This window comes from Parambassis ranga, chromosome 21 (assembly GCF_900634625.1).
Source record: "Parambassis ranga chromosome 21, fParRan2.1, whole genome shotgun sequence".
NCBI classification, from domain to species: domain Eukaryota; kingdom Metazoa; phylum Chordata; class Actinopteri; family Ambassidae; genus Parambassis; species Parambassis ranga.
In genome coordinates this window covers 4,338,997-4,366,689 of record NC_041041.1, presented here as the reverse complement: position 1 = coordinate 4,366,689, position 27,693 = coordinate 4,338,997, and the positions used below count along the sequence as shown (strand labels likewise).

The 27,693-nt window shown below is 42.8% G+C and overlaps 1 protein-coding gene across 3 annotated transcripts in view; it reads left to right on the top strand.

Moving 5' to 3' along the window:
- Positions 1-27,693, top strand: part of sema5ba (sema domain, seven thrombospondin repeats (type 1 and type 1-like), transmembrane domain (TM) and short cytoplasmic domain, (semaphorin) 5Ba) — a 149,219-nt gene that overhangs the window by 41,263 nt on the left and 80,263 nt on the right. For all 3 annotated transcript variants that reach the window (XM_028393413.1, XM_028393414.1, XM_028393412.1), the window contains exon 3: positions 20,886-21,113. In XM_028393413.1, coding sequence (XP_028249214.1) covers positions 20,933-21,113 — 181 coding nt within the window. In that variant the 5' untranslated portion in view covers positions 20,886-20,932. The remainder of the gene's footprint in view (positions 1-20,885; positions 21,114-27,693) is intronic.

Here is a 27,693-nt window from a genome sequence, read left to right as displayed (position 1 = left end):
CTAATTCTCCTTTTAATTTGTATTCTGCGTGGCCCCAGAAGGAGTCCATTCAGAAAACCGAGAACATTTTGTTTTTCAGCATGGGCTCACTTTTTTGCAGACTGAGTCCAGCAGTAATGGAGGACACATGTTATTATTGTTATTGTTATTTTAGTGAAGGTGTGCTATTTCTTCATTTTGAGTGAGAGGCAGCAGTCTGAGGATGCTCACTTCAGGTGAACATGGTGGATGATAGGTTGGACAGACCGCTCCACCTGCTGATTGTTGTTCATTTTCTCCCACAGAACAGCTGGCACCTGTAATCACCAGGTGTCCACTGTTTGGATGGTTCTCTCAGGTCTCTGGTTGGAAACTCTCGTCCAGGGTTGCAGATTGTCTCAGGATCTCTCTAAAAAATTACAGCTTGTCTCTGTGACAGTTCACTTCTCATTAGGTCCAAGGAATTCTAGGGTGAGGTTGGATGTGATCCTGGAACCAGCTCATAAAATCATGTGTTGGATCAGCAGAGGAAGGAGCATTCTGTACCAGTGTTGCTTTCCTCATGGACCTCCTTAGCTGATAACACCTTGAAACGGATGATTGGCTTGGCATGAAGGCCGATGTCCACTTTCTCAGAATGTGCTGACTTTTAATAACGAATTACACTAAACAGAAATACCAGAAAAGTTACTGACTTTGCACAGTTGTAGATATAACATATAAATGTCTCCTCAGACCTATCAAGCACACCTTGCTCGACACGTCCTCTTGCAAATATAACTGTCTCCTTAGTTGCAGTCTTGTCTTGTCACATATGGTAAACATGACGGAAAAAAGCAGAAGCTGAAAGTCAGAATCTAAAAACACTGAGGTGGTCGCCATGTATCGACACTAAGTGACGCCTGGTTTGTCTGATTAGATTCTCTCAGAGTTGTATTTTTAGCGGATCACATGAGACACATTTGTGTGCAGAGACAGACAGTATCTGTGTCACTGGCCGTGTTGAATTAAGCCAAACGTGTCACACAAATGAGCGCACAAGATTCAAAGTGAAGTTATAAATATTTCTCTTCACATGCTGTTTGACAACTAGTTATTCTCTTGTTGACACACTTCTTACACCAACAGACTGTCTGTCACTGTGTGTTTTAGCTAATGAAAAACAAAATAGGTCAGGAGATTCTGAGTGCATCCATTACTGTCTCTGTGAAGACTAATTCTTTACATGTTGTGGGTAAATTTGCTTTAGTGACCTAATCACTGCACATTTACAGTAAATACTTTAACATTGAACTGTATCCATATGGTACCATTATACACATAGATTGTAAATAAAGATGGATGTCGTGACCTAAAAGTCAGGCCAATAGCAAAATACTCTTATAGCTGGTTTTATCACACTGACCAAGTGCTGACTTTTCAATGTCTTATTATTTATGAAGTAGTTATTATTGGCTAAAGGGGGGGGGGTGAAAGTGGGTGGCTGTTGGTGACGCTGTGTCTTCACCTCTCGACCTCAACCGCACGGACTCTGCTTCCAAGATGGTGTCCTTTTCCAGCATGGCATCGCCCATAAACGAGATTATCCAGCCTCAATTTCGTCCTATGGATGGAGGCGGGACTGCCTGTCTGGTTACACATAGCAACAGACTACAGAAAGCATCCACTGACCAATCAGGATCGCGTATTCAGCCGCAGCGAATGAATCTGAAATTTCCTTAAATACCGAATCTAATGAGCTGTGTTGGTTCATACGAGGTCTGGGTCAGTGTTGGTGCTTATTTTATCCCATCTTATCAGAGCAATTATCAAGATGGTGGCACAGTCTGGATGTTGAACTGTTGCATCCATTTTGCCTGCAGCACGGAGACTGACGGAGCGTCTGAGGAGACTTGTTAGGAAGCAAAGTGCTGCTTTTTTTTCAGGCTGCTGCATCATCGGCAATTGATTTTTCTCTGGAGAGCAAAGGGGCACACACACACACACACACACACACACACACACTTTACTTTCACTCAGCTGCTGCTGCTGGTCTGCCTGGTGTCACACAGTGCTTCTAGTTTTGCTTCTTATGAGCACAGTATGTGTTTATAATTGGAGGCTTTTGAAAGTGATTGTTTGCCCGATTGTTATATAACCGTCAACAACAGAATTAATGCTTCTGCTAAAATTCCTCACCTCGGAATCACAAAGCCGCACTCGACAGATTGCGTGTTTGTCTGCGTGTGAGCTTTTATTAAAGTTTTGCAGCCAATCCCCAAGCAGCACAATGGTACAGAGTGATGAATGCCCACAACAAAAATCCAATAAGATAGATTTGGTGGGAACAGCAGCAGCAGCAGGAGCAGCAGCCACTCACTGACTCTCTCTCTCTCTCTCTCTCTCTCTCTCTCTCTCTCTCTGTCTGGTACTCCTTCTATCTCTCTCTCTCTCACACACTCCTTCTTCTATCTCTCTCTCTCTCTCACACACTCCTTCTTCTATATCTCTCTCTCACACACGCTCATCCACCAGCGTGGTTCCAAATCAGTCCTTTGTTCACGGCACATCGACACTCTGTAATCAACCCATTGCTGGTCTTTAATGGCATGTGTGGCCCGTCTGACTGAAGTGGTCGCTGATCAGCAGCGACAGACACCTCGGCTGTCTGTTGGTGTCTGCGTTGTGTGCTGCCTGCTGTACAGAGCACTTTAACAGCATTTGGGAAACAGCAGCAAGCATGCAATAAGCCTGCACTTCATTACTTTCACTGGATTCCTGTGCTGCTGCCTGGCAGCGACATTTACATTTCTACATTTAACATGCGCCTTACTGTGTTTTAAAGTTTAACAGGAAGAATCATGACAGCAGAAATGAATCCATGAAACCTCAGTGTCCTGTAAAGGGATTTATTAAGGCCTTTATGAGGAGGAAATAAAGTGTAGGCGCAGGGCATTCTCTCTGGTCACATACAGGCACATGGGGCCTAGAAAGCAAAGTTGTGGGCATCAGATATTATCCTGCCTGGCTGTTTGTGTGCAGCCTTTCCTCAGGTAGGACTCTCCCAGGCTTTCATAGCATTTGCTGTACCAGCTGCCTCTCTGTTTTCCCATAGGTAGTGTGAGATTTTCTGCCATTTGTAAAATGTTGAATAAACCATACAAATTACATGAAAAGGCTGCTATCATAATTCCATAGTTTGATGCCGGGGAAGGTGCAGAATTAAAATGAAGAGACACTTAGAAAGATGTTGAAACACAGTGTGTGCATCCACATGGAGCACATCTCGGTTGAGCTGCACCACTGCTGCTCAGCATTGTGAATAAGTTACATATAATACGTCCATCTTATATTCTCCCCAGATAGATATGAAGAGAGGAATCTGCACGCCAGGAGCTAGACAAGTGGTCTGTGTTGTGTCTGGATGACTGAAGCTCCGTACTGTCACTTGCAGACAGAACACAGACACAAAGAGCTCTTTAAGCATCTGTCATCAGCACTGGCTGTGAGCGATCACTCTGACACAGGTCAGTGGTGTATCATTATTGTGGCAGACTTTTGAATATGTGTCACTTTGAGAGGAATTGTCTCTCCTAATGAAATATCACTGAGGACTGCTGTAGTTCACCTGAAGCTCCAGGCCGGTGTGACATTTAAATAAGAGTAAACGCAGATTAAGGAGCAGTTACGAAATAAAAAATTTGACATCATCATACAAAACACAGATACATTGATCAACTATTCCAGCAGCGATGAGAACTGGAAACTATCTAGAGGCTGAAGCCACAGACACGGAGCTACACACAGACTACCAGGCTAAAGCAACTCAAATCAATTTTTTAGGTCTGTATGGACACAAAAATCCAATCGTCTATCCTGAACTTAAAATCAGACTATACACCCAATGTGGTAGTACTTGGCAGGAAGTGGTGCCATGAGCCTTGTTGCCTGTACGTACTGTGTATCGCTGAGCACTGTTGTCTCGACCCTCAGTGCCAGCATTGCCAATGCAACTTTAAATGTATGGTAGGAGATTTCATTCTGATGCACTTTTTGTGCAATTAGTGTAACTTCTCTTTACAATCTGATAGAAACCAATTAGTTCGGCAGTTTCACAGTAAAAGGAAGAATATGAATCATCTGTGGAAGCTATAAAACCCTAAAAACATCAGCCAATCCTCCGGGTGGACCCTGCACGGAGTATTGGCTGGTTGTCACTCTCTTCCTGCTCTGCGTGCACCAGAGAGGTACGTGCATGATGGCCGAAGTCACAGACCGCAGCTCATCTTCAGGTAATGAAGCCGTGATTGGAGCCGTGGCTTCAGGGTGAGCTCCGAGAGAAAGGGGCGTGACCATAATCAATGCTTCTTTTATCGAACTTCTTGATGAGCTGTCAGGCTCCAGCATCAGGTGAGGAGGAGGAGGAGGAGTCTGGTCCCTGCTACAAACAGAGCTCATGAAGCTTAACTCTGTCTTAAACACTGTTACTTCTTGAATGACCTCTTGCTGTCTTGCTGGCCTGAGGTCATAGCTCACCTAATTGCACAAAGTGGTGTCACAGGAGGGTTAGCGACTGGATACTTAGCATGCTAACAGATAGCTAAGCAGCGCTGATGTGCAGAGGGATCACGGGTATCATTTCGCTTCATTTTGTTGAAGAGCTAGTTTAGGTCCTCTGAACTTTATTAGAAAAATGACAAATTTCTTCTGAGGGTTTCTGTATTTTTTTGGCTTTTAATTTCGCCTGCTTCCTGTTAGAATACTAATTCAAACATTTGCTTCATTCTTCCTTGAAATTCAAACTCCTGTGAGAGAAGACTGGCATTTGTGTTGATCAGTCATGCACTCAGATCATGCCTTCTTCAACAGTCCCGCGTGTGCCATGGTGTCAATTAAACCTGAGGTCTGCTCTGCTCCAGCAGGCTCGCTTTGTCTAATGGGGATCCATGCGAGGAGACTTTCCATAATAGAATTAATAATGAGGCACACTTGCAAAAAAAAAAGTTATCATTGCTATCTCATCCACAGTTAATTTCTCAAGCTCTCTCCTTTTTTGGAAATAAAACATGAGAAGCAAAACTGGACAAAAACTCCAGGCCTGGCTGTAAAGAATTCACGGTGCATTAAATTCCAATGCGTTCCAATCCTGCCCTGCTTCCCTGTGATTAAAGCTGCTTGGCTGTGTGTGTGTGTGTGTGTGTGTGTGTGTGTTACAAGGAAGGGGAAGCGTGGTGTTGTGAGGTAACAGCATAGATCTATCAGTGGAGAAAGGAACTTTCTCCTGCAAAGAGCAGAAGGGTTCATTAGTGCTCTTCTTTCTCAGTGTCACAAAAATAGAACAGCAAGGCTGCTATGGAACTCTTTCCAGCAACTGCAGATGAGACGCTGAAGTTTCACACATACATTTATGGGATTTTCATAAAGAAACTTGAATAATATCATAAAAGAACAGTTCAAAACAGGTGATTCCAGGTAGGAGAACATGGAGCTGACTTCTCCAGTAGAGACTGGAATAAATTGCGGAACTGGAGGAACTACTTGTCACAGCGACGGCGGCGAGCCTTACCGGCCCACAGCTGTTAAACGCTGACAATGGGTTGAGTCAGATGGCTTGGTGAGACATGTTGGACATGTTAGTGTCCCTCAAAAACCATCTTCACCACATTATGCCCGCTTAGGTTAGCGACAAGCGCTGACAGCTAACAAGAGGGTTCTCCCATTTCAGTGCTGCTTGCCAAAAAAAAACACTTGCAGCGTCAGAGACCAAGCATATGAATGGACAATCTTCTCTCCAAAAAATTCATCACTACATCCATTTTCAGTACAAACGCGACCTCTCGTATCACTTGTAGTCAACGCTGGTTCTCTTATGCCAGGAAATGTTGGACTTCAAACACAGTGATGTCATCGCCTCCACGCGGACACACCACACACAAAATCTAATAAAGCTGGGATAGTGCACCTGCATAAACAGGAAGCAGGTGCTGCGAAAATGCTCCTATAAATTTCTCCTTCTAAACGTATCAACATTGATCTTTGTGATGTGCACTAAATTAGCCATTAGACATCAACATCAAACAGTTCTTGAACACTGCTGGGAACTAAGCAGGCCTCTAATTTAAATTCCAATATGAGATCCTGTTAGCTAATGCATCCAAGTGTCACCTTCAGTACACTGATGTTCAAGTGTTGTGATTCTGGTCCCAGTGCTTGTTATTACAACAGGTTTTTTTCTATTTGTCCCCCACTGAAAACATCTGAGTCTTGCTCATTAGGTAATCTGTACTACTTTCAGTTACATAATTCATTAAAGAATGTATTGCACTATTGCGCACACCTTTCACAGATATACTGCCAACTCCAGCATGAGGTGTGGGTGTCTGTGTGTCTCTATGTCAGCACTGTGGGCTGGTTGTGATATGGCTGCCCCTGGTCCAGGGTGACTGATCATGGCATGTCGTTGGATTGAACCCAGCCAGGTCTCTGCAGCCAGCGTTCTGTCTCTGAGCTGCTGCTGGCTTTACGGCTGTGGATCAGTGCTGCTAATAATACTCACAAACACTGCTCTTAATTACCATGCCAGCAGTCATCAACAGCCATGTACTGAATCCTGAAGCCTTTAGCAGATAATAATCTGAAAAATAAAACTGAAAAACATTTATTCTTATGAATATGAATGTTTTCTGCCTTTTTTAAAAAAAATATTATTATTATAAATGATAGTAATAGGTCACCAGCTGGGCTAAAAGTTGGGACGCTAACTAAAGTTGGAGAGGTGGGTGGAGGCTATAACATTGCTCCACAATTTGGCAGAATTTTTATCTGTTACCATAGTGACCAATAACCTATCCAGGTAATTTTGGCTACATAAATGTCATTTAAATTGCCTAAAATGTTTCTTTTGTTTACTTTTTTTTAAACTCTACCCTAAAACCCATTTTTCAGCTTAAACGGACGTGAATGGGTATTTTGTACAAAGTAGACATTTAAATTTGACATCTAATGTAATAAATGTGTGCAGTGAGTGCAGTCTAGGTAGCAGTTTGCGTCAGCAGCCCCACCTTTCCCGCAGCTCTGAAAGCCTTTTTTCAAAGCATTTCTCACATTTTTGGTATGATTTGTCTGCCGTTCAGGTAAAAAAAGTATATTTTTCTCAAACTGCACACCAGCATGTGTGTGTGAGGATGTGTTGCAGCTGTGCTCACCCAGCACACCAAGTTAAAGACTACCTGGTTGGAGAAAATAAAAGAAAAAGGTCTGTGACTGAGTACAGTGGTGCAACCAGCATGAATACAAACAGCCATCAGCAGCTACACCTTCACAAACAGTTTTGTGTGATACTGTACATGCTACATCCATCTCTGTAGCTCATTGCAAGATGTGTTTTGATCCGAGCTCTCTTTGAAGTCGGATGTTATAAATTTGCTCATCAATTACGCTGTCTGGCTCAGCCTTCTGTGTGTGTTTTGTTTGGTGTCCGCTCCAGTTAATTAGAACAGAATGTGTCACGCCGTCCTTGAGATAGCAGCTAATAAGTGCGAGCTGTCTGAGTCCCTGCTTCATAATGCCTGATTTTGCTCTCCTGGCAGAACGGAATGGGAAGGCTAATTCGATGTGCGGCACAAATAACTCTCGGCAGCACCCCTCCTGCACTCTGGAGGACATCTGGGCAGCCTCGACGAGCACCTCTCAGTGCTACCAATGAATCCGTTTTTGTTCTTCATCATTGTACTGATGTGTGAGCTAGTAAGGATTCCTCTGATGGTTTGTGACTTCACGTCTCCTTGATGTTTGAAAGAAAGAGATTCTAGTCTACTGCCACTATCTCTTGTTATCAGCTGCTATCAGGCCACCCTCCATCACCCTGCTGTGTCTGTAACTCATCACAGAGGTGTTCAAAGCATTCAGCAGCTCCAACAATACACATGGAGAGACCTGAAAGACCACCAGTGTCCTTGGATGTGACTGTGGAACGGCTACAAGCGATATAAGCCTATAGAGACGTTGTTGCTGTTGTTGCAGGTGACATTACTCCTACATGTTAAGGATAGATAATAAGACATGATGTCAGTCTGTGTGGTGTGCAGAGCTGCAAGTAATGACTGGTTTTCTTTATTAAGTTGTTTTTTCTGTCATGTAAGATGCTATGAGGGCATGAGGTGCGATCTTTCAGCAGCTTAATGGGTCTGAGAAAATGTTTAGAGTCTTAGAGTCTGTTAAAGGTACAGTGCAGAATCTGTGCCTCCCCCTTCTGGCAGTTAAATGAATTACACAAACACAGTTGAGACCAGTATGGCTATTACATTTACTCTGTGTAAATTGTAAAAAGAAAAATAATTCTTAGTTCAGAATGTCAGCTATGTGTTGAACTGTAAAAGTTCCAAAGTTCAGACCGATTTTAAAAAGTACTGACAGACCTTATTCACTTCCGATCAGTCTGAGCAAAGAACGCTAGCAAAGAAATCAACCCTCACCCCCACCCCCTCTCACAGAAATCCACCTTTTCTTCATGACCTTTGGCTCTCCAATTAACAGCCCTCTGCAGAGCCTCTGACGCCCCCCTTTTGTGGCCGTGTCAAGCCATAGATATGTGGAACAGGCCTTTTGTTTGAGCGGTTACCCGTGTCCCTGCCTTTTTGTTCCCTAATAGCCTATCATCTGGGCACTGTCCCTCTGACCTCCTGACACATTGCTCTGCTCGACAAGAAAAAGGCTTTGCGAGGCCTGGAGTGTAGCAGAAACCATTCTGTTCTGACTACATGTTCAATGCAGTCTTTGCATCTTTTTTTGTTCTGTTTACTTAAGAAACTTACAGCAACTTGTAGCATGCCATCTCAACTCTTTAAGAGTTTTTGTTCCAAATGATGGAGGTTAGCTCAAAGATACAATACAAGCAGACAAAGACTGGGCTTCACCATCAATGTGTTCTTTTGTTGTTGTTTTTTAAACTGTAGAAGAATTTGAATTATGTGTTTCAGGCTATTCACTTTTTTTTTTTTAAATAACTTGTAAACAGACACTTGCCTGCACATGCACAGGGCTTTTTCTGTTACTTTTAACACGCCTCTCTCCTCTGATGATAGCTGTATATTCTCTATGACCCACAAACACTCACAAACAGTAAGTTTTCTTACATAAAAAGTGTCATGCATGCATGAAACACCTTCCTTAATGTGAATGCGTGCAAAGCCTGAAGCAGAAAGCTCTGTTGTATACACTCATTCACTGCTGTCAGTGTAGATATCTTTTGTTGATACAAGTCTGGCGGTTGGTCACATGCTTTGTTCGTCTGATGGGCTGTATGTGTATCCAAATCCGAATCCAAATTTTCTGAATAGAATAGAAAAAGAATTTGGATTGCTGGCCAGGCAGGCAGAGACAAGAAGACGCTGTCACAACATGATTCATGACACAGATTTATGTATGAATAAATGGCTTTTCAGTAGCCAGACGTCATGTGGTTTTTTTGGTCTATTAGTTACCAGACATACAAAACATACAATGGGCCAACATCAGAAAAATATTTGACATATCAATTGTGAAACTACTAATCTAACCGCAAGCGTCTCTGCTTACAGTCATAAATGGGTTGAACAGTGCTTCAGGGACTCCATATTGTTGGACAACATCTTAAGTCACTTTTCTTTAACCTCTCATATTCTTTTTTTTCAGCACTGCAGTACAGCAGTGTTTGATGCTTAACCTTTAACATTTACATGGTGTTTTCAAACTGCTGTGAGATTGGTTTCCCTGAGAGGCCTCGCTCTAACCTGTTCTCTATGATGCACCTGAGCTCAGCTTCTATAGTAAGTCTCTAATGTGAAACCGGTGGCCAAAATTGAACAGTCTCTTATTCCCAGAGCTTCTCTGAACAAGTTGGGTGAGTTCAAATCAATACAGGCCCGGGGGCTCCCAGTTCACACAATGAAACAGTATCAGGTAGACCACGGAGAGAAATGCAGTCAATAATATCACATTATGGTTTGTGTGTGTGTGAATGAAGGTGTGAGACTTTAGTTGACAGTGCCAAGTGAAATCATAATAGAGTTTCTGAGGGCCAGACACTGTGTATTATTACACACCAGGGCTGTAGAAAGGTATAAAATAGCTGGCTGTTACAGCTGTGTGTTTGAAATTGGAGGCTGGTGGAGGACAGTCTGCACTGATGCCTGTGTAAGGCCTGGGGTTTCCCTGTGTGTCTCATGTGATGACGTAGCTGTGTGTGTGTGTGTGTTAGACAAGGAGGATGGAGTGAGACTGGATGAGGCCTTCACCCTCAGAAGAGGCTGTCAATCAAGTCATATGATCATACTTAAGTCTGATTCGCCATTTACTGACCATTAATAACTTCCTCTCTGGCCTCAGCCAATTATCCTTCAATCAAACTCTTCCCCAATCACTCCTGGTCAAATCACACTCTTCTCCTGATTGTTACTATTAGTACAAGCACCATATAATTGAAATCCACACAAGACACCATAACGTGTAAGTTTGAATTGATTTAGTGCTTTGAGTGTTTAAAACTCAAACAGTCTCTCTCTTTGAGCCCGGACTTTCTGTTTCTTTTGTATTTTTTCAGAAAGATAGTGTATCACATCTAGTGCTTGACTGGCCTACACTAAACTAGGACATATTGTAGATGTGTGAACTGTACAAGACTGGGAGACATTTTGGGCAGTTTGAGACGCAAAATTTGTGCTTCTACCTATTTTATAAGCTGATCTCTATCCGATGTCTACGCATATCTGGGGTTGGGTCATGGGGGCAGCAGTCTAAGCAGGGGAGCCCAGACCTCGCCTCTCACTGGCAGCCTTCTTTAGCTCTTTCAGAGTGATGCCAAGGGGTTCCCAGGCCATCTTAGAGGTCTAATCTCTTTACTCCTGGGTTTGCCATGAGACTTTCTCCAGGTTGGACATTCCTGAAACACCTGACCAATACCAGATGCCCAAACAAATGATCAAGCTCCTCACTCAATCTCCAACGGAGAATCTGGCCACCCCGTGGAGAAAACTCAGTTTCACCACTTGTATCTGTGATCGAATTCTTTTGGTCAGCCACAGTTCCACAGTAGGAACTTTGGTAGGAGCTTTGCCCTTTAGCCCAGCTCTCTCTTCACCACAACGGACAACAGAATAGCGTGCATAACTGCCTATCAGTCTGCTGCTCCATTCTTACCCCACCAGTGAACAAGGCCTGGAGATACTTGAACTCCTTCCTTTTGAGGCAGGCATTCCACCCTTTTGTGGCTGAGAACCATGGCCTCAGATCCAGAGCTACTGATACTCTTCACTTTCAGGCGCAAACAGCTCCAGTGACAGCTGCACGTCATAACTCAATGAACTGCTCGATGAACTGACCAACTGACTTCCCTTCTTTAAAATTGTGGCTGATTGTAAATTTCCAAGGATTCAGTAGTTTCTGGCCACTAAAACAATGCCCCCAGCGATCTTTAATCCTCTTTAATGATCACGCAGACAGATTCAGTTCCACTTGCTGGAGTAACTTAATGCTATTAGCCTAATTTAAGAGTGAATTATGCAAAGTGAGGACATGATTTAGTAAGTCAAGGGCACTATTTATTAATGTAACGGAACAAATTTCTAATCAGAGTACACAGATTATTAATTTGGGAGTACAAATTACTTAGTTATGTGCACAAGTGATGCAAGAAGCGATAAAAAAAGTCTTCCACAATTCTAGCAGGCTGTATTGACAAAACAATCTGCACTCATTTACTTGTTGTGGTGCTTTGGACCACTTTTATTTAGCAGAAAAAACAGCAGCAGCAACAGCTGTGTTTTAGGACAAGTGAAAGGCGCATATGTAGGTATTCACCCTCTGGTGGTTGTGTTAATACGTGCATGTAAAATCTGACTTTTGTAGTTTTGCAGCCATGGTTGTGAAACTTGGTGAAAATGGGAGAAGTTTGAAGTACTGACAGAAAGGCCCACAACATGGGACATAAGCCCTGCTTGTACTGGGTGGATAGCTCAAACTTTCACAAAGTTATCTGGGGTTTGCCTGACGCTGCTGCCTTAAACACTACTAACTGTTTTGTTTGCACTCACTGTCATTCTTTGGTTTCACTTGGGGTTAGGTATTGAAAAATGATATTGTTGAAGGTTAGGCAGGGTTAGAACCAGGGTTAGGCGTTTGGTAAAGACTGGACTGTGATGGTGTGTCAATGCAAATCAGTAGAAGCTAAAGTGGTATGAAATGACACACAAAATGTAGGTCTTCATTCGTTTGGTGATACTAAGCTGGGCTGTCTTTGTACTCCTTACAATTTGGCTACAATCTTATGTGTCATTTGGGAATTGTGTGTTTTTCACACTTCTTTGTGGAAAGCTCTGCTGTGGTTGTCAACTTGCCCTTATGGGAATTCCCATAACGCTTTACTTTGTGTAGACAGACAGGTACACAAATAGCAATGACAGATGTTGTGTTCCCCTTATGTGATTCTTTATGATCTGTCTGTTAAACAGACCAGGAAAAATTCATTTTTTTTATATCAGTCTGAAATAGTTCCATAGTTTAAACTATTTATTAAACGGAACTATAAAAACCCTCTTCTTTCTTGCTGCCATAAGTTTCCTTTAATGAACTGCTCATCTCCTCTCGCTGCTGTCTCTGCTGCACCAGGTGCCAAATATTACAGATCTTTCCATAAATATGCTGCCATGACTGAAAAGGGAGCTTTACGAATCATCTGAGATATTATTTTATGTCTGAAAGAGCCATCACTGTAGAATAACTATTGTACAAGGACTTATGAGAAAATAAAGATGCACTAAAGGGAGTAGTCCATACAAAGCTGGTTTATCCATCGCAGTCAGTCTCAAACCTGTGTGCACACATGCAGTGTGCACATCTCATGTTGCCAGTCCCACAGCTACAGGTTTATCAGACGCCACCTTCCCTTAGGCACCATAAAGCCATGATTCCACCACAGCCTCTGATTCGAAATGGGACATAATCCAAACAGCGCCTGCCAAACTCACCACCTCATCAGCACCGTCACACACACAGCTCACCGCCGAGGTCGGCCCTTTCTCATTCCTATAGAACAGCCTTTCTCCACATGCCCGTCCAAGCGTGATTGAAGTTACTGAACAACAAGGGATGCTGGCAGTGACCCCTCCTAATTCCAGGAAAAGAATGAAAACTGATCTTCTGTCGCACCCTGTAACCATCTTCCCCACACATTTCTGTGGCCTCCCCCCAGCCCCCACCCAAGTGTGCTGTCTCCTGGCTCTGCCCAGTTTCCTTGAGGTTCTCACAAGGCCCCCGCTCATTCACCCACCACCCATCACAATGCCTGCATTAAAGAGATTGGTGGGGTCAAGCTATTGAGTTGAATTAGACATGGTCAATGTAGCACTGGCTGGACCCAACCCCCCCTGGGGGCAAGAGTAAGAGAAGCTGAATAGGATGGGAATGTGGTGGCAATATGCACCTGTCTGCGTTTATCACAGTGTAATTTTAACACATGTAAACACACAATTAATGTTTTTTTCCTGGTGGGAGGAAAGGAATGATTGTGAGACAAAATGAGCTCTGCTGCGTTTTGTTCTTTTTAAAAACCTGCTTGATTTACACTCAGAGTTGGAGACATCGATCTTTTTCCCTTTTCCTCCAGGAAACAGGTGTTATTTCCTCATGTTGTAATTCATTTCTGTAAAGGAGAGAATTCCCGTGCGCCTCTGAATGAGGAAGTATTGGTATTCCTTTGCCATAAAAACTAATGATGAGCGCTGGGAGGATCTCGGCTGACTATAGTAACAATGCATCTTTCATGTACTTGAAGCTCTGAAGGGGCTTAACTTGCTAACAGTGATGTCTAATCAGTGGTAACCAATCAAATGAAACAGGAAAGGATTCCCCCTGTGGGAGAGTTGCTGCAGAAATTAGCTATTACCCTCCTTTATGCATGTGAGGACAGTTTTTTATTGTTTATTTATAAAAGCAACAAACATTGATTTTTATTCCCCCTGTGGTCACCCAGACTTCCTTCCTCATCCTGCCCTTAAAATGGCATAAAACGGGCAGCTCTTTCACACAGGCGGAAACTGCTTCCCAGTGGACCAGAAGCAATTTAATCGTGTCGTAACAGGCTCTGATGAGATTGTGCTCAGGGAGTTAGCATTGGGTTGTAATTAGAGGTACCCTCCTTTGTAAACTAGGTGGAAAATTAAGAGGCAAATGGCCAGCAAAAGTGCAGCGGACTCAGAAAGCTTGTGTCTCTGCTGTGAAAGGCATACGAGGAGGAGGAGGAGGAGGAGGAGAGGGGTGATCAGGATCGATGCACACCTGCAGAGGCGCCCTGCTGCCCATCCGACGAATGCAACATGCATTTTAAAAAAGCTGCAGTTATGCCCCCCGCCTGGATTCTTTCCCTTACTTTTTATCTTTAAGGTGAAGGTGAACGATAACAAAGGGTGCGAGCGTCTCTCAGGAGAACCTTCTTTTGACATCAGATTCAGGAGAGCAGACACAAACAGCCCGCCTTCAGCAGGTTAACATAGGATCAGATCAATATTTTGCTTCTTGAAAACAGAACATGTATGTGCACCTCTCTACCTGAATCTCTATGTGCTCCTGTTTTTAACGCCTATCCAATCACAAGCTAAAACAAACAGCAAGGAAAAACTATACAGCTGGCAGTGTAAGGGGAAGTCAAGGTTAGGTTGACAGGAAAATCTATGGACAGAGCTTCCGTGACATCACCCGTTTGCTTCTGAAGAGCCGTTTTGAGGCTTGGTGGGAGGGTCCGGGACACTCCAACCATAGTCATAGCCACCATAGTACAATTGACACTAGAAGGGAACTTCCAGGATGTTTTTTTTGTACCAGGCTGTAAACATGTTCATTTCTGCTGTGAAGTTCATTTTAACATGGGAGTCTATGGGAAATGACTCGCTTCGGGAGTCAGCCCCTAGTGGTTGCAGCGTGAACTGCACATTTTGACACTTCCGCATGGGCTTCAAGTCTAAACCTTGGAGGTTGCCGATTGCTTGTAACACAGACTTTTGCAGCTGCAGAGTTACAAAGATCAGATGACATCAAGTCATACAATTATACGTCCTGTTACCATTAATGTAACCATGGGTTGCACCTGAGAGATATGTTATTGATCAAACAGGCAACTTGTGAGGACATTTTGAACTTTTCCCTTCATTTCCCCCCATGTTTGTCCCATGAGCTTCAGAAAAGACACCAGTTGGTTGACTCACAGCATCCACACGAGTCACACATGTTATGTGTGTATGTCTGTATATACATGTGTATGTTCTCACATTCATACTTAAGACTTATTGTTCACGTTGACCTACCTCCAGCATTCCACTGTCTGAAGCACTTCACTTCCTCAAACACAGTTACATCATTGGGCACTCTGCCATCCAGCCCCCCCTTAGGAGCCTGTGGAGGTCTGTGCCGAAATACACTCAACCGGGTTCCCGCTGCTTGACTACCAACTTGCCGCTCCGTTGCCATAGATACACGTTGGCATTGGCAAGGACTTATAAGAGCCTGCACAGGAAAAGGTTGAGATTTGCTGGCTGCCATCTGGATAATGTGAAATGAATTGAGAGAGAGAGAAAGAAGAAAGCTTACTTTGTTTATTGAGGTTGAGCTTTCCAAAATTATCTTTACACCAAGGCACTGTACTCTTTTTGTTTATTATTATTATTGTAAGCTACTGGGAGAAAACACTCAGTTGTTGCAATGCTTTGTGTTGTTTATAACAAGCTGCAGCGTGCTGCAGCATCCCAGTGAGATGTTAGAGCAGAGCACCTCAACAGGAAACACACCGCCGCTAGCTTTTAAACATTTAGGTCAACTTACCTGTGTTCTATAAACTGTCAGAGCACACAGCCAGAAGGGAAAGAAGGCATTCATTCAGATACTGTCAGTGTGTAACATCAGGGGATTCATTTACATTTAGACTGTTGACAGTTAAGAAACATCCAACTACAGATGAGCTGCTAATTATCATGTTTTCACTTTTTTTTTCTTTTTTAACTTGACAAAGTTAATTAAGAAATCATCTTTTTTTTTGCAAATAAGCATCAATAAAACTGACACAGTGTGACCTGAAATCAAATCAGGTGGCCAGCTAACAATGTTTTTAAATGTATTAATAATAATTTCATGCAATTAAAAGAAAGCATAAGTGAGCAAACTTCAGTTGTAGCAGACGAGCCACAGGCATATGGCATTTATTGGAATAAATAAAAAAACATCATGCAACTATGGGATGTAACAGACTGCAGGTATGTTTGCATGCAGTGTCATTTGTTGCTTATTAACACAAGTTTTTTTCCCCAGGTGAATTCTAGAACTTTACTAGACAATCTCTTCTAGAAGAAATTCACAGTGTTGTGTTCAGGTGTCCACATCAAAAGTGACCTAATGGCCTCGCTACACTGTGCGATTTTTATCGATCTTATAAGATCATTGCATGACACACTATGCGACGTAGATCTAATAAACTTTGGTACGATGTCATGTTTAATGGGTGCAGATTGTACGATGACCATTTACTAACAGGTTACGACGGACGTCAATATGCAAGGAGGAGGAGAATGTGGATGTGGGGTGACAGGTCGTAGCAGCTGTCACTCTGTGCTGCTAGAATTTTATCTCTGATTGTCTTTGGTCGCAAGACGCTGACGACCATCGTGAAACCTGACTCACAGTGCGATGTAAGACCACCGGTTTAGAGCCATGACCAAGGATATCTCCACGATTCTCCTACGATGGTCGTCTTTCGCCTGCGGCAGCCCAAAGTCACACAGTGTAAACCAGCCATAACACTGAGAAATGCAAGATCTATGATGTCTGAAATGACATAAAACAGCAACGAAAGTGTATGAAAAAGTGAAACAGTGCCTGGAACAGGAGCATTAGTGTAGCATCTGTCCTCACTGATCACAAAGTTACTGAGACGTGCCTGCACATCTATTAGCCTAATGCACAGAGGTATCTGTGCAAGTTCACTGTATCTGGCTGATTGATGGATTGTCAGGCCAACAGTGGCTCTCTGAGTTTTTTCTAAGTATCTGTGAAAGTGTGTGTTTGGTGGCTGCTTCCTCTGCACTATAGATCGTCCCAGTTCCTTGCTGACAGACTGTGGCTAATCCCGGACACAGCAGGACGGGAAATTGGATGGACTCTGTCGGCCCTCTTTGGAGTGGCCTTAAAGATTCATGCTTTGTGTAAACAGACACACGCTTGCATACAAGTGCACACACTCAGGAGCTGATGTTAGCACACAGCACGCATGAGTTCTGCCCACACACTGTGACTCAATATGGACTGTGACCAGCTGTCCGTGGCTGGATTCTACCTGTTCCTGGAGCTACACACTAACCCCACCCTGCAGATGACGGCACAGTCCACTCTGTGCGTGCCCATACAAAGACAACCCATCCCATCCAAAGCCTGAACTTACAGCAGATTCCCGGTCATCTGTCATGATCTCCTGAACCTCCCTGCTCTCCATCCAGCTTTTAAACTAATGAGAGGATTTGTAGAGGCAGCCTCTGACTTTCAGGACTCTGTGATTTAAAGTGAATTAAGTACCTGCCAGCACTGCTCCTACAGATAAGAGAAATTAAAAAAAAGAAAAGAATGGAAGTGTTATTGGTGAATAAAACTCTTCCTCCTTTAAGTATCATGCTCTTGGCTTGATTTCACCCCGGAGTTTTAATTGTGTGTCATCCTGTCTCTCTCGCCGTGTCTCACGTCTCTCTGCTGTCAGGTGTCCTTTAAGTGAAAATGTCAGAAAAAGAAAAAAAGAACGTAGAATCTGGTGAAGATGTGGGTTTCCGTTCAGCAGAGCTGTTTTCTCTGTAATCTCTCTGGCTTTAAAACGGAACATAAATCACTTTTTTTCAGTAAATTAAAGAGCCAAAAAACAGAAGTTTAGAAAGACAAGTTGGCACTCAGTCTGTAACAAAAGTCTCCAAAGTAATCAGTGAAATTCTCAAATACGTTTTGAAACAAACAGACAGCCAATCAGGGGAGGCTGAGATTGGGAACATATGTTCTTTTTAGTTTTAATTGCTGCATCATCCTGAACAGAAACAGAAATTACTTGGTTAAAGCAGGTATCAGTGCTACATAATTAGAGGAAATTGGCTTTTGGCTAGGAGTTAAACATGAAGGAATTTATTTGTAAGATGTCAAGAAAAGGTTTCCTGATCTGCTGTGTACTTTTTGAACTTAAGCTGCAGACGCTGTTTGATCTCTTGCTGGCTGCTGTGAAATATGCTGTCAGATCAGGTACAACACTTCTACAAGAAAAAGAAAAATCGGCCAAGGATTGATGCTAAAACTGACAAATATAAGAAGGACATGAAGTCTAATGTGGACCCTAATGATTCCCTCTTTAATCAGTATACTGTGTTGTAGGCTACTGTGTCAAATGCTGGACTCGTGTCAGTGAGTGCTCTCCTCACAGCATCTTATCTCACAGTAATGTGATCGTGCCAGGTTTTTGGTAACAGGACCCAAACGCAGGCTAAAAGGCTGTTTATCTGGATGAGTTACAGTCTACACACACTATGCTGACAGAGGGCAGGTCACACGGGAGGTCAGGTGATGAAGCAGATCAGCTATTGTTTAGATGTCGAAAAATAAATACAAATACACGTCATGTTGTCAACTTTGGTCGGACCCTTTCTGTAGTTTGTTTGTTAGCAGCTTAGCAAGCCAGCTACTATGCTAACAATGCCAACAGGCTGATCTGCATCATTCGCTAATTAGGTAGCAAGCTGTATTAGAAGTTTGATCAGCAACTGTTTAGCTTGTATGCTAGCAATGCTAATGGGCTGCCCTGTTATTAGCAAGTCAGCTAAGAAAGTAGTTTGACCAGCAACAAAGCCTATAGCCTCTATGCTAGTGATACTAACAGGCTGCCCTGGTGTTTGTGAGTCAGCTAAGTAAGTACCTGTGTAGCTTAATTAGGTTAAATAACAACTGTGTGGTAACCATGCTAACAAGCTAAACTGCAGTCAGCTTGCAAGTAGGCTAAATCAGTAGCTTTCTATGTAGCTGTCTCACCAGGAAATAGACCTGGAACAGTAGCTACCAACTATGCTAACAGTGCTAACAGGCTTGTCTACAATCAGGTAAGCATTTTAGCCAGCAAGGGTTCAACAGATTTTAGTTAATAACGTCCTGAAAAGTATCTAGCTAACTAGCTAACCTGATGTTAGCTAGTGAGTGGGAAGGCAAGTGAACAGGTTTTCCATGTTTAATGTATTAGATTTCAGAGCATAAATCCATTCCATCCATAATAATTTGCTCTCTGAGTGGAAGCACAGACACAGTGAGTGGTGAAAACAATGGCACAGCACAGGAATAAAAAAAAAAACTCAGACAGGAGAGAGGCACAAAGGTAGAAGAGGGAGACGGTGCAGACGTGACAACAGCACGATGCACATTTGAGAGCTTCGACTTGATGACACACTCCAATATTCATGGCTGCTCTCCACAAAACAAAAACCAGACATCTGCCTGGCAGGAGTGGCACAAAGCAGATGGCTCAAGTGGGCTGCATGTGTCGTTTATATTGTTGTGAGATTTTAGTCTGGATCTAAAAAGAAAAAAAAACTCCAGCAAGCAAACAATGAAAACCTTAAATCTGTGATTCTATTACTCAACTCCTGGATCGGTTTCATTGCATCCTCGGCTGCAACGACACTTGTGATTATTTGCAGTGTTGAGGCTTAAAACCTGAAGCCCGTCCAGCCTGAAGTACAGTGAATAACTCCACCTGTTTCATCAACATTATTTTACTTGGCAGTAGCCTGGAGGGCATGTTGACTCCACTGTATTGTAATGATAAACATGGGCACTGTTTGCATTTGCCTAATTAGTTACCAGCTGTAGTGAGAGGGATAATTGATTGCAGGGCAATATGGTTGATTTGCAACTCAACCAAGCTAATAATTTGTTATTGATTGAAGCATTAGGGAGGAAAACACTACAGAGAGATGTAAGCGAGCCAAAGTGCTGCAGAAAGTTGATGCTCTCAGTTTTTAATCTACTTTAATGATATTACACCTCGCTAAGCTAACGTGGTAAGGAGCGCTGAGCGGGAGATGATGAACTGCTGGTTTCAGCTCTGCACTGTGGACTCGTATGTTATAAGTAGAAGAGATTATATTTACTGAGGAATCAGGAGAGCAGCTGAATGTGTGGTTTGTTCAGGAACATTTGCGTGCAGCTGTGTTTTTTCTCTGCAGGCTCATATAATACGTAAATGTTTCAGTTTGAACACTTGCAGTGAAAGTAAGGTTGTCATGATATTGGGTTTCGAAGCTGATAAGATATGTTAAAAAAGCATATTAAGGTCACATTTAGTGTTCCAGGTAAAGATGACGAACATGTCTGTAAGGCTCTGGTGAGACGACAGTGATTTTTCCTGCACGTCCCTTAATCTTGACTCGATTCTGCTCAGCTGACTTTGTGTAAACATCTGGATCATTGAACAGATTTCAATCAGCCGTTAAATTAACTTCCAGCATTTAACTGCACATTTTGAATGGTTATCTCCAGGTCAGAGGTCAGGTTCTCCTCTGAGATGCTTCACAGCAGAGCTGTAAGAATCCTTTGAGCTGGTATTCCACTTCATGTCCTTCACACTCTTTATTCTTTAGTTTACTCCAGCTTTATATCTCGTCTTTCCAGCCTCTCTCTTGTTATCTAACATCTCCTTTTTTTCATCCCATGGTGGCGTTCTTTCAACCAAAATTTTATTCCTATGTACAGTGCTGTGCTGTGGATTTACAGCGCTCAGGAACTGAAAGTTTAAGAGGAGAAAAATGATTTTGAAGTCACTCACAGAGCTTCCTTTCTTTGAAGAAAACCCTGCTGCATTGAGGTGCTGAAGATGTTTCTTCTCTTTTTTTTTCTAGCTGTATCCCAGAGGCCCACCTTGGCAGTTAGAGGAGAGGTCATCATCATGACGGCGTCCTCGCAGGACCCCACCCCCTCGTCTGTGTCCAGCCTCGTCTTACTCCTCCTCCTCCTCTTTCCAGCTGTCTTCACACAGAACTTCACTCCGACCCCGACCCCGTCACCGTTTGACCCACTGAGGCAGCCGGAGTGCACGAAGAAAGAACATCCAAAGGTTTCCATCCAAGGTCAGACATCATCTGTAGCAAAATGTTCTCTTATAATGCTGTTAGCTGGGAGAATTCAAGTCATACTTGCTTGTCAGTAATCAGATAACATTCTGTTTAATATCTTGTTTTACAATCCTTTACTGGACTGAGGGAAAGCCTGAGGACTGTTTTCACTTCCAACTATCAACGGCTCTTCTTTTCTTTAGTGTAGGATTCAGCCTTTTGACAGACTTTTTGGTTTAACTATTCAGACAGAGGGACTCTCGTCCTAATATTGATTCATAGTGAGAAAATCAGGCTGGCTTAGCAATATTTTTACAAAAACAAAAAAATAGGTCCAAGACCAGAGACTGACGGAGTTATAAATGATATATGTCACCTATATGAAGTCCATTCCATCACATGGGGGTCTGGGGTTTGTGTGCCATGTTGGAGCATTGGACTTTGATGCATGTTTATAGTTGCTGTTTTGAGTTTGATCCCTAAATCAAAGTATCTGAGAATTTGAAAAGTGACACTGATAATAGAAGCAGTGATTGCTGTCAGAGTCTGCAGATGAAGGTGGATGGAACACCAAAACTGCCTGGTTCGGCTTAGGAAAAGATTTAATCAAATGATGTTTGGTTCTAAAATGTGTCAAACTTTTCCCGTCTGCAACAAGCTTCTCTGCCAGTTTTTATGGCTGTGATGTGAGCAAGTCTTGTCCTGACTGGTAGATTTTAACTGCACTATATTCAGCTAATCCTAATCCTGGTGAGTTTGGGCTGTGTTGTCAGGCAAACTGTTCACATCTGCAACAAGCTTCTCCACTATTTTCATGGTTATTACACAAACAAGTTGCAAAAAAACCTGGGTACATTTTGTGCAGAATTTGAGGCAGAACTCCTCTGTAGGCTTAATGAGAGGAAGAGGATGTCTATAGAGTCTCAGGTGAGTTGGACTATAGAAGACAGAATGCAGTGATTTTGCAGGGAAATCGTTTGTGGAGCTTTATGTGTTTTGAATGAAGTCCAATGCAGCACATTATTGCTCTCATGTATCATAAGGAGGTGACGGCTCCCTGCATGCATACCTCAGAGGCCTTTAAATCAGTGGTAGCTCTGGTTACACGTTCTCTGTATATACACTTCACAACAACTGAATAAACATGTTGCATAAACTCGTGCCAGCTGCAATAAAAAGCTCAGATTATGGCATCATGTCAGGTCTGTGCATCTATGAAAGAACAGCAGACAGCAGAGGGGACAGCAGAGGACTGATTGTGTAGGATGATGCCGCTTGCTATCAATCCTGTTCATCTGTACAGTGGGCCAAGAAACAAGGTCTTCCTCGCGGCGTGAAATGGAACGGAACAGTTTGTGGTGCAGAATCGCAGACAGATATGGCAGAATGAAAGGTAAACACGCACAAAATTGCTGTGTTTATTCTTGAATGGGGCTGTTTGTATTTCATCTGCCAAAAACGGTGACTAAGATTGGGGAACCAAAAAAATCACTGGTGGGGATTGAGGACAAGAAACACAAAAATTGGAGAGGCAGTCAGAAGGTTTTCTGAAATACATGATGCCCCTTCAACCCACACAGCAGACAGTTCCTTTTCTGAAGGACATTATTGTACTCCAAAGAAAAATGAACTACTGCTCTGGCTAATGGAACTGGAGATTCAGAGCTCTGTGCCATTTTTTTGTTGGACTTTCTGCTTAAAAGCTGTTTTAAGTTTAAAAAAACTCTTCATACAGGATGTCTAATCCATAGAAGAAGCAGCTAAACAGCTTTTTTCATTCCCACAATGCAAGGCTGAGGTCACCTATGCGCCCGCGTCCGGCTTCACCCACCAGGCCTCCAGATGTCCAGATTAGCCTGAGCTCCGCCAGTGCTTCACTTCAAAGGCGTGCCACTTGAGAATGGCTCTCATGGCAGGGAGCTGCTGGGCCGCCGGTCTGTCAAAGCAGGCAGAGCAGGGCATTATTTGGAAGCAGCCTTATAGAAAAGGCCTGCACAATGAAAGTGCCAGCAAGAACCTGAGATTAGCCTCCGTGATTGATGAGCGTTTTAGCGGCTTGTTGAAGCGCTGCCTCCGTCACCTGGAGGAGGCCAGCGGCTCGGCTAAGATTTTTCCGTGGGTATCCACTATGCTGTACTAGTGCATGCATGTAAATGTCCAGTAATGGTGTTTGTTTGCAAATTTCACGGTTCATAGGTGGCTGTTTATGTGAGGAGTGTGTGTGTGATTGCAGAGATTTAATCCTGGAAATGTGTGTGTGTGCAGGTTGAGGGGATCAGGCGTCCTCTGGCCCTCAGTCAGTCCCTCCACTGGAGCATGTTATCTGTGTTAAAGCCCAGCTGTATTCTCTGGCTTTAAGTTCTTTCCACTTTGGCCTCAAAGAACCTTTTGAGCAATTTAAACTGTGAATTTCCCAAAGTTATTGATACAGCTATGACTAATGTAGGCTTGGTTCTTGTCAAGGTCTTTAATTTAAAAAAGTAGAACCTTAGATAAATAGATTCTTTTTACTGTTCTTGGTAAATGTATAAGCACACTGAATGTGTCAGTATAGGGTGAGTTGAGAATTTTTGTCGATCATTGTGAGTTTTTTTTTCACCTCATACAAAAACATCAACTGTCGTTGCCTAGAAACATGATAAATAATTTTTTGTGCCCCTTTGATGCTTGTGTACCTGTTCTGCACTATGATTTTTCCAAGTTTCTCACCTTAGGAAACAACTAATGTAGGTAAAGGCTCAGTTGTATGTGTAAGTTAATACCTTTACGTATAAATGACTTCTGATCTGTTTGGGGTGAGTTTTTGTTTGGAGGAAATATTTGTTTGTTTAACTCTCTGTGGGTTTCCAGGTCTCCAGCCCACATGTTGATGCTTAATGCTGGTGGTGGTGTTTCACAGCCCAACAAGGGTCCATGCTTGGCTAACAACACACCCAAGCAAATTCACTCTTCGTATTATTCTGTTCTCCAGTGGTGGCCTGCCAAGAGGCCAACAATCTTAACTTGTCATACAGTGCAGCATTTTGTTGGGGATATGATCCTAAACAATTGTATAACTTAATGTAGGAAAAAACATTTAGATACTGGCTTGAAACGAACTGTTGATACTGCAGCTGACAGAAGTAAATATAATCATGTCTTTTATAGACCGAGCAGCAAACTTCTCCATCTACTTAATGTTTCTCCAAACCAAGCGCGTCACTAACGCTACAAAATGCATGTTTGTACCAGAAGAATGTGGTTGTGTGTTTTATGTCAACCATACCACAGATCAGTGCAGCAATACAGCATTGGAATCACGTAACCTCCACCCACAGGCACACAGCGTACGAGCTGCTGGCCCATGATTTAGATGGATGATACTGGCTGAGAGCATAAGACTGCAGGTCTGATAAGAGCGTGGCATGAGGGCAGCAACTGGAACACTCTGAATCTAGATACGATGGAGACTTTCTCTTTTCTCTTTTTTTTTTTGGGTGGGGGTGGGGGGGTTGAGAATTGTGTTATGAAACTGATCTGGGAGTAAAGGGTCAGGCTGGTTTGTTAAATAAATATATAAACTGCACATTCATAGCTATGAGCAGCAATATCCATCAAAAAGGGGAGCACAGGGGAGTATGTGAGGAGAAGTAATGGTGGTTATTGAGACCTTTGGCTGAGCTTTCAACTGCTGCCCGTCACCACCAGGAAAAAACAAAACAAGATCAGGTTGGTTTTTCATTCAAGTAGATCTTGCACACTTAAAGGTGTGACTGCTTTGAATGACAAGTTTAGTCTTTTCCTAAGACTAACCAGATAGTTTTAATGCCCAGATGCCACAGGTAAAATGTTCACGATGTGTTATGAAGCATGTAACATGGGTAAAGCGATGGTCCCTTTGCCTGACTTTTTAAATCAGTCTGCATCACAGAGTTGGAACAGATCTGTCTAAAACCAGGCTAGCTTACAGTCCTACAGCAAAACACAGATCGAACCTTGTTGTGAAAAGTCTGGAGCAAAATTAGCATATCCACCATCCACCTCCATTTGTAGACCATTGACGGCGCTTTTATGTTTATGTAGTTTAGCCCATTGTCCATATCACATTAGCTATCATGCAGCCTAGCCAGTGAAAATTGACTGTGTGCGCAGCATGGCTCATCTTCTCTCTGAAAGCACTAGTCCCACTGAAGAATCTACCCACTGATTTCCATTCAATTCTTCAGAACTTGTCTTTTCCATTTGCTTTTCATGCCGCCTCTTATCTCCATCCTGCCTGTACTTTTCTATCTACCCATCTCATCTGCCCTCCTCTCTCATTTATTCCCCGCTTGGTGCTCCTCTTCCTCCTTCACTTTTCTCTTCATTTTTACCATCCCATCACCTTCTTCTCTCTCAGCCTGCTCCCCTTTTTTTATAACAGGCAGAAAAATGTATTGCGCGTTTTGTACGAGTCCTTCCATCTCTTTCATTGTCTGTGTAATGGCGCTGTCGTTTAACTGTCGTCTCACTATCTGAAGGGCACTTGAGAAGCACGAACGGCGCTACTTCGAGACATAATGGTTCACTGAAGAGAAAAAAGTGATCGCCATGAATTTCAGATCTTACTTTTTCTTTATTTGGCATTTTTGTCTTACTGCCACCTGTCGTCGTTCATGATTACGCTGCCTGGGCCTAATTGGACTGGTGATATCGGAGCTGTGGTGTGTTTGCAGCCATCAATCAGGCAGCTGAATGGAGCTAAGTTTAGCATGCTGATGGTGTCAGGGTATCTGGAGGTGGGCCCCGGAGATAGCAAAGAGGATCAGAGAATAGAAAACATTTAAAGTCTTTATTGGCAGTTTAAGTGAAAAGTGGAAGGCGGCAGGAAAATTGCTCTCTTTGCTGCCCGTGCTGTCTCCTGATCCTTTCAGATACGATAGTCCCCTTCAGACATGTACCATTGTGTAAATGCACCATTTTCAGCCTCTGAGTTACATTAAGAGCCCCAAAATTTCCCAGGTTAGACCAGGTAATGTGACTTAACTTTTTACAAAGTGAAACAGTAACAGCTGCTGTTGAGAATCTACCTTGGGTTTCTGGATAAAAGTTCAAGTTGTGGATATTTGGTTCCTCACACATGTAAAAAAAAGGACAAACACAAACCTACTCTGCTACCTTGTTTCGTGGGTTTCTTCTGACTAATTGTTGCTATGATGCACCTCAGATGGGAATAATCATCACTCTGGTCCTCTCTGTAACTCTGTCTAAACACACTATATATATGTTTTGAACCCATCTGTCACTGCAGCCTCCTACCTAGTGACCCCCTGGCTAATGCAGCTGCTCTTTACGTAGGCAGACAGGTCTGAGGAATGCAGAATGGATCATTTACAGTATATCTGCTTCTCACCAGGATAGAGGCCGTGCCCTTTGTAAAGTCTGATGAACACACTCACATGCAGGAAAAGTAGATCCTATAAAAACCCTACCTCTGCTCTAAGAAAACCTAAATATTTGCAGGTATGAGGATATGATAGTGTTTCCATATTACAGTCAGAGATATCTGCACTCTTTATAACTCAGCATCAGGCCAAAGCTATATTGATGGCATTTCTGAGCAACTAAGTGAAAACCAAAGGATCGATTTCTCCAACCAACATCTTGTTATTTTGATAACCATGCATGAGACAGGTAGCAGAATTCTGTATTTTTACCCCATATATAATGATGAAATAAGATGCAAGAGGAGTGAAAAGAGCTAAAAGAACTTGTTATGAAAGAAGTAGCACTTAAGAATAATGTATACGTGCTGCAGACTGTATTCCACTGGCTGACATTTCGGCAAGTGCTCTCCTTGGAGCTTCATATAAATGCTTACTCATGCCGAGAATCATGGGAGGACATATTTGCCCTCAAGACGGTCATCAATTTCATAAACATTCCTCCACCTGCGAAGCAGGTTTGAGAATCCATCATTGATGCAACTCGTTGTTGGAGACTCTTCATCATTTCTGTCACTTCCAAAGTCACAGCAGCTTTGCTGCACCAAATATCCGACCCAGTCTTATCCCAGAACAAGAAGACATGGTTATGATATCAAAATATCATCAAAATCATCAAAATAGCATTTGAATATGGCTAATGTTTAGTAGGTAATTTTACAATCTGGCAATCCTTTGCCAGAATGAAGGATGCTGTACTTATAAAGGTATAATTTGAATGTCTAGTTCAGCCATTTTTGTGTAGGATCCACTGGACTCATAAAATAAATCAATATCTCTCTGATTAGTTTGCAGTGCAACAAACCATATACCTCCTTCTTGACAGAGAAAATAGCTGCCTGTTGTCTTTTGTTTACCTGAGAGTTAAAGGAAAGGAAACCACAATGTTATGCCCAGAATTTCTCTTAAGCAGCCCTGAAAAAGGCCCTACAGGGAAGTTTCTGCAGTTTTCATGTGCATAAAGATGCAGCCCATGGCATCTTTGATGTCATCTTATAGCTACAATTTTTGCATATTGCATATAGGGGGTGCACTCATTGTCTTTCTCTGGTTAACTTAATTCAGTTTTATTTATTATATAGCGTTTCTACAGCCAGAATTGTCTCAAGGCGCGTCTCCCCTTCTTATGTCTC